This window comes from Pavona decussata, unplaced genomic scaffold (genome assembly GCF_977016875.1).
Source record: "Pavona decussata unplaced genomic scaffold, jaPavDecu1.1 SCAFFOLD_229, whole genome shotgun sequence".
Lineage (NCBI taxonomy): Eukaryota > Metazoa > Cnidaria > Anthozoa > Scleractinia > Agariciidae > Pavona > Pavona decussata.
The window spans coordinates 355573-370000 of record NW_028145634.1 but is presented as its reverse complement, the minus strand read 5'-3'; the positions used below and the strand labels follow the sequence as shown (position 1 = coordinate 370000).

Sequence of the window (14428 nt, the reverse complement as noted above, 5' to 3'; positions counted from 1 at the left end):
TTCTAATATTTATTTTCTCGAAGATACTAGCTATTCAAAGCTACTCTATAAATTCGAGGATAAATAAAGTATATGTACGTATGTATGTATGTATGTATGTATGTATGTATGTATGTATGTATGTATGTATGTATGTATGTATGTATGTACAGAAAACCGTAAACATGAATAACACGAATTATGAAATGTTTTCAGTAATTCTGCCGCTTTTATTACAACCTCCATCTTAAATAGGCTTAGTAATTCAGCATGACTTTATGTCAAGAAGAGAACGTCGACGCCGACAACAAATACACTTTTTCCAGAGCTTGCAGTTTTTCGTTTTATATTTAAGAACACGCTGACTCGTTGTTTTCCATCATGCACGAACTTGGGTATTAACGCGACCACAAAATTGGTTTCAGCGACCCCTGAACGATAGGGTTCTGGACCACTGGTGGAAAGAGTGAGCCATGTTTTGATTGTTGTCGAGCTTGAAATGCAGTAGCGGGTACGATTTGACCTTACGATGAATACAGCACCTAAAAAACACGTGACTTTTAGTGTTTGGTACATTTCACTTTCTCATGATTGGTTGAGCCGCTTTGGGTGCTTATTAACCCATAGAAGTTACCTCGGAAACTGTCATGGGAAATTCTTTTGTTCTTTTTGACGTATCCATGGAAATTTCCCGAAGGCAATTTCACTGGTAAAATCTGTTACACACAAAAAGTTGCTTCCCAGTGGGCAACAGCCATTTACCCAAGGGTAAAATGGCTAGTGTAACCGCACCTAATGTTGCAGTCCACAAAGCATTTTTCCTACGCGGGCTCAACATTGTAATGGGGTGAGGGTCGGCGAAGGGATAGTTTTCTGTCGCGTGCGTACCAAAAAATTTGAATTTGTCCTAACCCTTTCGTCCTTGATTATAGGTGGTCCCTTTAATTTATGTATGTAATAAGGACTACATGTACAAAGAAATCATTTAAGGGATGAAACATTTTTAACCTTGTATACAGTTGTTTATTTTACCTCCGTTTTACAAGACCATTACGCTCAATCAAGAGATCGTGATAAGGCCATTTTACCTCTTGGGCTAATCCAGTTTGAATAAAAAATAATTAAGAGTTTCTGTATTGTTTTCAAAAGATCACTGTCGCTGTGAACTTGACATCTGTTGCCAGTTTTAGTACTCACTGCACCAAGATGTACCCCATGGCCTGGATGGACCTGTCACCATTATCTGGAAAATGGGTAGCCTCGTTTCCACACGTGTTGGAGTCGTCAGGATATCCTCCAGTACCAAACCCGATTCTGGAGTCGCAGGTCAGGCAAGTTGTTTCTTGGTTACCCAGGATACCGATCCTTGCTTTGGAAAAGGCCCTCCCACCCGAAAAACTCAAAGTGTTAAACCCCTCCTTGTTACAGTTGCGCTGCAAGGAGGCTGCAGACCCAAGGACGCTCTTCCAAGTGTCACGGCCCAGTGAGGTGGCGCGGTATTGCCCGTCAGCGATCAGTGAGTACAGGGAGCTGGCCCGCTTGTTAATAACAACAAAGTTGATCTGATAATGGACCATCCGCATCCCAAGACAGATCTTGGAGAAAGACGTGCTCCAGTAGGATGGCATCTTCGTTTGCGTTAGGTCAAACCCAGTCTGCCCTCCTGCATGATTGTAGGTACTTTTGTTTCTCCAAAGGATAGAATCGTAATGGAAGGTGCGCTGAAAAAAAATTTTACCGAATCAAAAAACCATAAGTAACAACAAAAAGGCCAAACCTAAAAACGGAAGAGTGACGAAGTTAAAACTAATGGCAAAAGTAAAGCTATGCTCCTGTCCACAAAAACTCTAATCGGCCCCCTTCAAGAACTCCGATACGAAGAAAACGGTATTGATTTTGTAAACTCCACCTGCTGCTTAGGAGTGGAAATTGACAATAAATTGTCCTGGTCACCTCACATCGATGGATTATGTAAGAGTTACAGGAAAAAGCTTGGAGCTTTGAGGAGAATGCCACGCCTTCCCCCCAAAGTACTCGAGGAAATCTATTTCAAAACAGTTGTACAAGGAGTTACTTTTTGCATCCCAGTATGGGGTGGATGTACCGCACCGCTTTTCAATAAACTAGAAGAGATCCACACAAAAGCAGCCAGGCTTATTCATGACCTACCACGTGACCGAGATAACACATATATCCTTCAAAAAGCCAATTGGCTTCCACTATCATACATGTATAAAAAAGCTGTACTAAAACACGTCCACCAGGCTTTTTTTCAAGCTGGCCCAACACAAATAACTTAACTGTTTTCTGTTTTTCTGTTGTAATTATTGTAAATTAGTAACGCAGGTCCACATCAGCCAACGGCTACCAGTCTTTTTAACTTGCGAGATCAAATAAAGTATGTATGTATGTATGTATGTATGTATGTATGTATGTATGTATGTATGTATGTATGTATGTATGTATGTATGTATGTATGTATGTATGTATGTATGCCAGTTGATATGCACGCCTGTTGGTAAGAGTGCTCAATAGTAGGACTAGAGCGTTAATAATCGAGATGTTAAATCAACTATGGATTCGACTTGGCATTTTATCTGAGGAGTGCCGTACTTGTTGTGCGGTACGAAACTAAATAGTAATAAAATGCCAAGTCGAATCCATAGTTGATTCAACATATGTATGTATGTATGTATGTAAATACCCATATGTTACTACCAGCCTGTTATTTGAAAAGTCAGTCGTTAAAAATTGCCTGATGAGTGTGGTCCGATAACTTCGAACCATACGAAACAGTATTGTCGCAATAAACGATGAAAACACCTGAAGCCTGAACTTCTATAAAGAATTATGTATGTATGTATGTATGTATGTATGTATGTATGTATGTATGTATGTATGTATGTATGTATGTATGTATGTATGTATGTATGTATGTATGTATGTATGTATGTATGTATGTATGTATGTATGTATGTATGTATGTATGCCAGAGGAGAGAGCATTCGCCTCCCACTAATGTGGCCTGGGTTCTGTTCGCAAACTTGGCATCATATGCGAGTTGAGTTTGTTGTTGGTTCTTGTCCTTGCTACGAGAGGTTTTTCTCCGGTTTTCCCCTTTTCAAAAACCAGGTATGTATGTATGAATTATACCTTTGCGCCATCAATCTTCATGACCGGCGTCCATCCTCCATCTCCACACCCAAAGTTTCCCATGTGACAGTAAACAGGAATCGTTTGTGAACCAAATATCAGCGTGTACACTTGACTCTTTCTTGAGCTGTTGTGGGAAAATAACAATTTTATATTTACTCGTTTTCTTCCCCACGATAACACGACCAGACTCTGTATGTTTTACTTCCTTTCACAATTGAAACTCTCAAGCAGAAACTATTACTTACTATAATTGCATGTAATATGTTACACTACATAGAACTATGCAGATTTCAAGTAAGATAAAGAAAACAAACTTGTTGGTGTGGGCAGGATTACGCCATTCCACGTCTTCAAAAAGGAAGTACTTGTAAACCAGCCATAGATTGACCCTGATTTCAAATTAAAGTTACGTTTTCGATGTGACTAAAGAGGAATCGAAAGACTGTTATCAATCATTAGCAATAAGCCGAAAAGCACAGTTTCCTAATATTACAACGAAATTATATAATGACTTTAACCTCTCGTCAGAAGAGCTGATACAAATTTCCTTTTCGGATTTCCTTTTTCCAAGTATGCCTGTGTCACTTTGAATAATACTCATTCGTTCGTCAGCCTTACATACATTACATTTATTCCATTGTGCATATGCCACACATTGACATTCCAATCCTAACAGTATGCAGGATGTTTGTCCCATGAACCTAGTTCAATGGCCTTAGCTCCCACGAGTCTCCTGCAACTCTAGAGCATCCGAATTCGACTCCTGATAGGAGCACTCGGATTTCCTTTTTCCGAGTATGGTCTAGTATGCCTACTCACTTTGAATAATACATAATTCTCATATCTTTAATTCTCAAATAGGTTTAAAAGTAAGTTTGTAATTAGTCCTTCAACATAAGGTTGTCAGCGATAAATAATACGATTTCAATCTTTTCCTTAATGAAATTGAGTAGGGACACTCATAAAAGAGATGAAACTTTGTTTCTGGTTCCCGTTTCCAGAAAGAACAAAGGTCTTCTGCAACGAAGCGCATCTTGAAAAATATCGAATTTGTCTAAAGTATGGAATATGGTATATGAGGAACGAGAAGTGCTTATTATAATGTTTCATCGGATAAGTTGAATTAATTCTTGAACCTTTACGCAGAATTCGGAAAGCCAACTTTCTTGAGGGCCAAAACGGAAGAGCAATCTTTTGATTTTTCTTGGTTCTATCGAACTGGATTAGAGCTAATGTTAGCACTGCACGATAACAAAGTTACCTGTCCACTCTGTTTAACTTGGAACTGATTGTTACTGTGGGCGTGAATTGGGGAAGGGGATGAGACGATTCTCTACGTCTCACATACACCCCTCCCTCCCTCCCTTCGAGGTAGAAAAATACCTTCACTAACGTCATTTGTGACTCTTCCAGTTTTGGCCAAATTTTGTTGTACCTTTTAAAAAGTCATTGAAAAGGAAAGACCTGACGCTTCCAGTGCTAGGAAATTTTTCTCTCCCTTCATTCAGAAGTCTACATCCATGGATACAGAACCGAGTCGATACTTTTGGTGGACCGGCACAAATTAAGGCGGAGACTTTGCAATAATATTTAAGTTTCACATGGCAAATACATCTCTATTGAATAAAGTTGTTAAATGTTTTGCTAAACATACATTTACAAACTACCTGAAAAAGAAAAAAAGAAAGAAAGAAAGAAAGTGCAGATTAATGGAAGTGAATGTTTATTCGCTCCCAACGAATATTTAGTTATGTTACAACGGTTGACAAATAGCTCGCTTAGATACTCAGGTGAAAGAAAACTTAGAGATTCAAACACCATCATAGCGTTATACATTTGTCGCTGAGTGCGTAATTTTCTCCACCTAATTAATTAAGTTTAATAAATAAATCATGAACATTAGTGTCATAATTGGAAGAGCTTAGAAACGTACTTGTATTTCTCGTACTGTTCCTTACAAGAAGAGGCAGGTGGGGCTGCAAAGAAAATTGTCTGCATTAACTTTCAACTAGATGCACGTTTTTGAGGTAACTATCAACATGTAATACATAAATTAACCAAGTTTATACAGTTTTTGTTAGACCGAGACTGGAAAAACAAAAAGCGGCAAGACACTTCTCAGTCAAAAAAAAGCCCCCTCCCTCCCCCGCAAAAAAGGAGTTGGCAAAAATAGCGGTACGATCATACCTTCATCATCGAAAAGAATTTCGTGTCGTCTATGATCTACGTCTGTTCTAGATAATGTCCTCTCCCTGAGCAAGTTTTTAATCTGTCATATGCCCTTAAACATCATTCAGTACTGACAGTTTTCATTTTTTATCTAGTTGTTCAAGGCAGGCCCGCCGAGGTAACCCGGATAAGTGTTATTCAATCTTGTAAGCAATTGAATGAATTATTTTCAAGTCAGTTGTTTTAAAGACAGAAAAAATTATTCTGGTCCAACATCAGTTGGGCTTTGGCTACCGTCAAACCGTATATCAGAGAAATGCTTTTCAGGAGGAGAAAAATAAATCCTAGTTGACCTTTTTCCTAGAGGGAGTGAATTTGGCGTTGGTCGTGTTTCCAACAACTCGACTGTGGTTAAAAATTAATGTCTGTACTGTCTCATTGGCTACCTGGTTCTTCAGTGCACTTGTACACGCGTTCAATCTCTGCCGCTATTCTGTCGACTAGATTCTTAACGTCTACTTCTTGTTTCTTAATCTCATGTTTTTGTTTGTTGATCGCATCGACAACCCTCTTTACCTCAGGGGAAGCAGCTGCAAACAATTTTTAAAGCAAACTGTAAGAAACATCCCAATGATAACAGTCAACGTCTTTGCGTAACCACCCTTTGATCACTTCTGCAAAATGCCAATCTTTTTAGTCATAGCAAAATCATGATAGCTGAAGCCATTCGTAACTACAGGGTGATAATTCGTGATAATGCGGTAGAAATGAGTCATGTCACGGTCAGCACTCGTTTCCATATCTTAAACTACCCTTGGAAATTTACTTGAAATCAAATGAGGGGAAGCTTAGGTTAGCCCAAAATAACACTCCTGTTAGCCTAAATAGCACTACGGTTAGCCGAAGGGAAAGTTCATTTAATATGGTGGGGGGGGGGGGGGGCATGAAGATATTGAGGGAGGGCCTAAAACTTTAGGAACATGTGTTGGGGGGACTCTGGAAAAATGATAGGGTCGGGGGCGCACAATGTTTTCCTTGATGTGAACAGTGTAATTTTAACGTATGAATAATAACGAGCAAGTTTCCAGTCAGGCAATCTATTGTCCGTAGCAGCAAAAGTAGAATAAGTTCAACCACCTCTTGTCTCATCATTATCTATGCTTTCATTGGAGTGTCCAGTGTTAATGTCACCATCTATAGGATTAGCACTTCATTGAGTTACTACAGCGTGTCAACTTAAAAATTTTCTTTCAGCCCCCAAAAGGGTCCTATTGAACCACAGGGTACCCAGACTCACGAACAGATCACGTAGTTGCTAAATATGAGGATTTGTACACAGCTTTTGTGCTGGTTTAGGCATCGAATGATATCAAAATTGGCTAAAATGTGACTTATTAAAGGCTTTAGAGCAGTCAAGAACACAAAATGGACGACAATCGATATTGCGAGTAAAATTTAATAACTGGTTATTGTTATTTTTGTTCGCTCCCTCAGCAGGCCATAACAGTTCCATATAATCGTTTTTTCGCTGGGTTTGAATCCCGTTCAAGCTTTCTCAGTTCGCGACTGCTTTTAAAAGTTGTGCACTAACTTCGAGGATCTTCCTTCTATTTAATCTTTTATGCGCAGTTCAAAATATATGTTTCAAAGCGGAGCTCCGCGCGCCGGAGGCGCACTGCGGAGCCCCATAGCTAAGAGAATTTGGTAACCCGTGAAAGCGAAAAATTTTGGTTTGGTTATGACGTCACTTGTCCACCCGTACGACCGTCCGTCCGTACGCAATCCCACAATGCTAATGCGGCCGTGTTTGTTTGGCGGGAAGTTGCATGGCGAGGTGCGTTTACAACAGAAATGATAAAAAACACAAAATACAAACTAAAGTCAATTTATATGTTTTCGTTGGATATGTTGACAAACGTGGAAAGAAGAGAAAGAGAGAGTAAAAGAAATCAGAAAAGCGGGGACGATTAAGCAAAGTTCAACGTGAAAGCGAGCGATAGATAGCAAGTTAGAGCAGGCCGGCCGGAAAAGTAAGTTTAAAGAAGCCTCACATTTGTCTATATCACTCGTTTGTGATCAGTTATGGCAACTTTCAGAACTCTAAAATAGCTTTACATAGACACTTTAAGGCCTACTCTGGGACCTTAAGTCGCCTTAAGTCGCTTAAAGTCGCCTTAAGTCGCCTTAAATACCTCCGGCGGGGGGAGGGGGAATCTCATATTAAATTAACAGGGGTGATTGCCATACCTTTTAGGGGTTAATATGTTGTGGTTTGATACCCCTTGGGGTGTTAAAAGTTAAAATTACTTCCATCAGATACATTGTGGTAGCTTTTAGGGTAATGAGCCAAAAAATATGACAGGCAGCAAATGTCAATCAACTGATTTGGTACCTCTTGCCCACAAAACAGAATTCTGATACCTTTCAGGGCTTCTTTTCAAACTTTTTAAGTTTATCCCTTTCACTTTTATATGGGAGCCCCCCCTCCCCCCCTCCCCCAGCCCCTGCCAATCTTTTATAAATTGCTCAGGTTAGAAAAAGGTCAAATTTCCCCCAGAGGATAAACTTCCCCATTTCAATAAAAACAAATATGAATTTTTTGTCCATAATAGTGTGTTCATTGGGTTACTGATCTCTGTCAGTGACTCAACTGATGGTCATAATATTATATATAATTCCATCAACCATCCCCCCATACAAATGTGAGAACTTAAAAGCTGGGGTTGGAGGACCCTTTCTAAAAGTAACAGACCCGGTTGTAACACATTTTAACAGAAACCCTAAATTAATGGTACAACAATATTCTTTCACTGGCATGGCTCCAATACTCTTGCACACCAAGAAGCCTTCTTGGCAGTTTGCCATATTCATGCGATAAACTGCCCACCTACGAATAAGCACCCACTTCGAATAAGGCATTAAGCGCCAAACCCGAAAGCCCAAAAAGTGAATGAGAGCCTGCCCTCAAATAAGAGCCCACCCCACCCCCTCCCAACAAAATACATTTCTGTACTAGCCCAGCATGAAGTAAGATCGGTGTCAGTTGTGTTCCAAAATTGGTTTTAGATACGATACTCAAAGAACTTTTATATTGTTTATGTTAGATTTTGCACTTTTTGTGTCTTGTACAAGCGAAATAAACTTGTCAGCCCCTGTTATCCCTTGTCTTGTTATTCTCTAAAAATGCCCTGGCTTGCTGAAAATGTTGGGAGACCCCCATGGTCCCAAAATTAAGTGCCCAGGGTGGTTAATCGAATAAATACGGTATTAACACATGTGTTTTAAAGCAGGTATGAATCAAGCAATGGATTCAAACTGTGCTGAGGCTTAAGTCATGTGCAATTACTGAGGCATGGAAAGGAAAACATGAACAGAAATGTGGAAACCTCTTCTTGCATGAACTTTTTATCGGAATATTTTGAACAACACAAATAAACAGGGCTTCTGATAATTCGCGGGAAAAAAAGTCAAATTTCGCGGGATTTTTGGGGACAAATTCGCAGAGAAAACGGCCGATTGCGCAGGAATTTCTCGGAAATTTTCGGGGCAAATTTCGCCGAAAAACAAACAAGAAAGCCAAGAAGAAAGATTCCAGAAGAAAAAGATATATTGGAAGGATGTCAAATTTAGGGCAAGAGAGAAAACACAAAAGTTCATCCAACACAGTTCTCAAGGCAATTGTACTTGTTTCGAGCTACAAGAAAAACATAAGCTTTACCGAAACGCCCGGCCGGTTAACCTCCATTTTCAGCTGCAATTTAGAGCCGAACACAGCAACGCAATAAATTTCTTTTCTCTCCTTGGTCTCTTGTGTTGCTTTGCAGTTTACAAGGCAAGATTGTTCGTGATCGAAGGTTCAAATCCATTTGTGAAGTCAAAACATTGTTGTGTCTTCGATCGTGCCCTGCACGTACGATTAAACATGTGCCTGCATTACTACAGACAGCAGTTTCCTTTCCCACTCCGTATAGTGTCACCAAAACGTCTTCTCATTTCTTGTGCCCAGTTTTTCGCAACATTAATCTAAGAATGCCTGGGACAGGGCTGAATAACGTCTGCGCATGTGCGTCTTGTCATGGCGCGCGCAGCCTGGGAATAACAACAAGCCGTATTAAAATGGCGGTGTTTTCAAAATTTTGCGAGTGGCCTCCAGTTTTTCGACAAAAAGTAGAGTTTGCCTGAAAACAGCAGATTAAAATTTTCAAACTACCCTCCCCGTTAATATCGTATCATTTGCTGTTTTGGACAAAGGGGTTTAAAGTTTGTACAAGCTGTGAAAACATTGAACGAACACGAAAATTTTATCGCGAAATGTTTATGTTACACTTTACTGCTGTACTCTACATGCTTTTTATTGCTCCTTAGAGAAGATGCGCAGCCTAAAGAATGGATTTGTTGATTTCATAAAAAAACAAAAGCTGGAGAAGAATTCCATGGTCCCCGGCGGAAGTTTGAGGAAGCTGTTGCACGGTTCGTCGATGGGAATTTCAACTACTGGGTTTATACTCGGAACTGGACTTTCGAACAGAAATAGACAAGGAGATTTTACCATCTGCTTGATTGGTTAGGGACATATATCCCTAATTACCGGCACGGAACCAGCTGGTGCAACAAGTGCGCCACGATCGCGGATGCTTTTTTCCTCGGACGAGTAGGACTACATTACTCCTGCAAAGGTACGTACAAATACAATGTTTCTCTTGTTTATATTTTATTTCAAAATTACTCAAAAAATACGTGAAATATTTATATAAAATGGATTCAAGACGACTGAAAATGATACCCAAGGACACATACATTTTCTTACAGGGAAAGAAAAATAAAGGAATAAAAAGGCTTTTTGTTTTCTGAGATACCCCCCCCCCCCCTCCCCCGCCAAAGAAGGAAAAAAAAAACCTACAAAGTGGGAGACCTACCTATAAATTAGGTAACCTCGTAAAACCGTTTAAGGTCTGATCAATACAAAAAAAACCATTGTTTTTATAATTAAAGAAAAGTGTGCATATTTTCTCCATTTAGTATTCAAAACAACAAAACATACAAGACTTAGTTATCCGTTCTTTTTATTTCAGAGACAAACTAGCATCCATCTCTTACACAAACAACAAAGGTGAAGAACACAGTCGTCTGTTGCTAATGATAATACATTTAGCTGTGTTTGTAACAATGGAAGACAGTAAAGTCAAGCACTATGAGAATAATGCTATTTTCCTTGCATGAAACTTCTTGGAGACTGCTACATCAAATGATTCAACAGATCTGCTTGAGAAAACCCTACAAAATAAGGACATAATATCAGGTTTGCTAGATTCTAAGAATCTAAACATTCAAAGGGTTTATTATAAGCTGTGTTGGCCGTTTTTGTGGATGTTTTTAGTCAATTAAGTCAATTACTGAAAGGCAACTTAGTGGGCAGAAATAACTTACCGGTATAATTTTAATAAACAAAGTGGTCCAAATAAAACTTCCCCCTGCATATACTCCCAGGACATAAATGTCATTTCTGATAATTTATCACTTTAAGTTATAAACTGCTTGGGGTGTATATAAAGATGTAAATTAGACATTTATAACAAGGGGTGTTCATTTCAATTTATTTAACACATTAAGAAATTGCAGTGAAAAAGTACAAATACAAATGAATACATTCTACTTTGCAGACCTCAGCTTTGACTAGCTAGTCAGTAAGTGCCAGGCTGCTACAATTATTATTGTCTGTTCCAGAATTATGAAAGCAAACCAAAATATAATGGAGCTGACCAGAGCTCTTGGGGACATCAATGATGATCTGCAGAGTTAGCAGCAAGCATCTCCAAAGAGCAAACACTGATGCCTTCTCTTATATCTCAAAGTTAAATAAGTTTAAATATTAACTTTGAGAAACACAGTGACACTCAACATTTGAAAATTTCGTAAATTTTAATTTTTTTAAAGCATCTGTGTGCTTTTAAGTTAATTTTCAGCATATTTGTTTTACTAAAGCTTATGTAAGAAAAGTTATTTCAACGACAACCAGTACAGTTTGGATAGAATTTCTATTAGGTCTATTAGTTACGCAAGAACAACGGTGCAAAGTTGAGGGTTTCGTTTTCTTAAAAAAAAATAGTAAATAAAAAATAGAACAGCCAATCAATACTTAACACAAAGATAAACACAAAGGTGTCCATGAAAGAAGTGGTTTATATAAATGGAAATTTTCACGTCGTACGGCAGCGTGCTGAAAAATTCATTTTAGCAAATAAACGCCGACACGAAAAGATGCGTTCGTTTCGATTTAAAATTCTTGAAATTTAAAATTAAGGGACTGGTCATAAAGTACAGGGGGGGGTGGGCTGGAAAAAAAGGGGGGGGGGGTGGGTCACTGTTTTCATGCATGTAAAAAGGGGTGGGCTAGCAAAAACCATGCATCATTAAAGGGGTGGGGCACATAATATTTTTGCACATGTTTTGCATCAAATGGTGCCTTTTGCCAGTAAAACTGTGAAATGTATTAACAGTAAAAGCACAAATTATAATTGTGTAGTTTCAGAAAATATCCATCCCCCATCACAGAGGGAATTTATAAAAGGACGCCCTACCGCCAGGAACTTCCAAGTTTCTTTCATACAATCTCTGTAATTTTGTTCTTTCTCTTACCACCATCCCCTCCAGAATCTTGAATTCCCTCCATGGGTGGGGTAAGGATATTTTCTGGAACTACACATTCTATCAAGAAAAGGGCAAGTTCACTCGCATCCATTAAAATGAACAACTATGATTCCATGTGGTTATTAATGATACATATTAGATGCACATTATCTTCTCAAAATCATTTCAGGTATTTCATAGTGACTAATAAGTGCATGTGTGCTCCTTCCTCTATCATACTTGTCCTCTAATTTGTCTAGTTTTATGTATAGTCTTACCTTTATTTACTAGGGGTGGGTCATTTCATTTTTTACCTGAAAAATATGGGTGGGCCATGCATTATTCTGCAAAAATATGAGGGTGGGTCACACAAAACTAGCCTTCGTAAAAATGAATTTTTCCAGCCCACCCCCCCCGGTACTTTATGACCAGTCCCTAAAGGACTAATACTCACCTCCAGTGGCACTTTGTTTATCTCTCATTTCGCCGACGATGCATTGCAAAACATAATTTCTCTCAGGAAGGGAAGTACGGTTGCTGAACACAATAAAAAAAGCTCCCTCGCTACCAAAGTTGGTGCTACCTACGTGTTTCAAAATTCTCGTAATTCACGTCATTTCTCGTCCAGCAAACTATTTCGTCAACTTATAAGAATCCTAATTACTGTTTACGACGGAGAAGGAGAACACATTAAAAATTCTGTCCAAAAAGAAAATACATTTTCTCCCGTCTCTTCTCCATTGTGTTTTCAAACATGAAAACGAACTACAGACACGTTGGCGCCGGATTGTTGTCATGACATGTCGCACATGCGCAGACGTTATTCAGCCCTGTCGAATGCCTGGTAGTTATGGTACGTTATGTTTACTCGTGGCAGTGACGAAATATTTCAAGATAAATTTGCATTTATGGAAAGTAAACAGCCCCAGTAGCCAAGATAAGTTTCAAATATGTTGTAACGACATGTATTTGGTAGGATTTTTAACGAATTTCGCGGTATTACGCGTTTTTTTGTGAATTTCGCGAGATTCCGCGGATATACCTGAATTTCGCGGCTCCGCGACCGCGCGAAATATCAGAAGCCCTGAATAAATAAAATGAGCTTTTCTTTTCTGATAAAAAGATAATAATTTTTTCTAACTAGGTCTTAAATAAAAATCAAGAGTCAATGTCTCTTATCAAGAATTGATAAACTTTATAACCTTAAGTGCACACTGTATGAAGGTTAAAATTATCCACTATCAGTCACTTACCGATTGGAAAACTTATCAGGTGCCACCGAACAGTACATAAATGCAAGAAAGGATAACTTCTGGATATTGACGTGCCAAATCCATTCGCGATGAGTGTCTATTTCATAACAACCATTTGACTTAGCATTTGTAAACAAACGAAGAAGCTGAAATGTGCCAGGCGTCCAGACTAGCTAAAGCTCCTTCTGATTTCATACATACATTGAATTCAGTTTCTTGCCGCGAGTCTTCATTGCCAAAATGTTTCCTGTAATTGACCATTAAGTAGAAATGCAATTCTACGGACATCTTTTCCACTGCGACTTGAAATAATTCCAGGAAAAAAATAAAAATAAATCCAGAAAAAATAAATCCAGGAATTCACAAGTTGCATGCGTTTGAAAGAAGTGTAGGCACTGGGAACAAATAGAGATGAAGAAATGCATGCTGGGACGATCGTCTTCAAAATGGCGGCACTAATGCATGCTTTCAAGGTTTGTGTACATTTTTGTGAATTTGTTATGCGTATTCTTGTTCTGTTATATTGTCATCAGTTGAACGGTATATATTTTCTTTTAAACAGGTAAAACGCTACGGAAGGAGGCGTATCAACATTTTTATAGCTGGATTTCTGGCTTGAAGCTGGTATGAATTTGGCAACGACGACCATCAAGCAACATTAGTGGAATTTGGCATGGAGGAATTCAGCTATTGACATAAGTGTTATATTAATAGTGAATGTAACAAAATGCTGTAGTTGATCAAATTATTTGATATAAGCTTGCTAAGCTTAATGTGTATTAAATATATCATTGTGATTGAGTGATTTTTGATACTCTTTACATATTTATTACCGATCAATACTCTTGTTTAATAGATGAATTATGTATCAAAAAATTCCAGATGTGATCACTTGTGGGCATAATGTGCATCATGTCAAATTTTTCGGGGATGATCACCCATGGAGTTTCCTGATACATAATGCTTGCATCATAACAATCCAGGCAATATTTTATTTCCTTTCTTGGACACATTTTGTTCAAGTCTATGCGTGTTAGTTAAGGTCATATTGAAGGCCTTTCTGGGCCTGAACTTTGTGATGATGAAGCCTGGGTAATTGCTCAGTAATCTTAACAGCTATATGCATTTTAAGGCTTGGTTCCCTGATTGGTGGATTACAATAAATCATTCACAGGACCATCACAGAACATCCTGTTTGCCTTTAAGGTTAAGGGTTCCATATCCATGTGGGACCTAAACAAGGC

The 14428-nt window shown here is 38.7% G+C and overlaps 3 protein-coding genes and 2 long non-coding RNA genes across 5 annotated transcripts in view; 3 read left to right on the top strand and 2 right to left on the bottom strand.

Annotated features, from left to right (window-relative positions):
* The window catches only part of LOC146458735 (uncharacterized), a 257490-nt gene that overhangs the window by 87689 nt on the left and 155373 nt on the right, over nt 1-14428 (top strand). The window lies entirely within an intron of this gene.
* LOC146458736 (uncharacterized) overlaps nt 1-14428 on the top strand; it is a 256692-nt gene that overhangs the window by 114861 nt on the left and 127403 nt on the right. The gene's annotated exons all lie outside the window — the stretch shown is intronic.
* Nucleotides 997-3530, bottom strand: LOC146458743 (putative skeletal organic matrix protein 5). The gene is made up of 2 exons (XM_085090343.1): nt 3133-3530; nt 997-1700 (listed from the first exon to the last, which is right to left on the bottom strand). Exons 1-2 carry the CDS (start codon nt 3193-3195, stop codon nt 1173-1175), a joined length of 591 nt encoding a protein of 196 aa, XP_084946469.1. The 5' UTR covers nt 3196-3530; the 3' UTR covers nt 997-1172.
* LOC146458742 (uncharacterized) lies at nt 10350-12697 on the bottom strand. The gene is made up of 2 exons (XR_014858138.1): nt 12386-12697; nt 10350-10578 (listed from the first exon to the last, which is right to left on the bottom strand). It is a non-coding gene; the product is annotated as an uncharacterized LOC146458742 (long non-coding RNA).
* LOC146458741 (uncharacterized) lies at nt 13039-13985 on the top strand. Its single transcript, XR_014858139.1, has 2 exons — nt 13039-13657; nt 13747-13985. It is a non-coding gene; the product is annotated as an uncharacterized LOC146458741 (long non-coding RNA).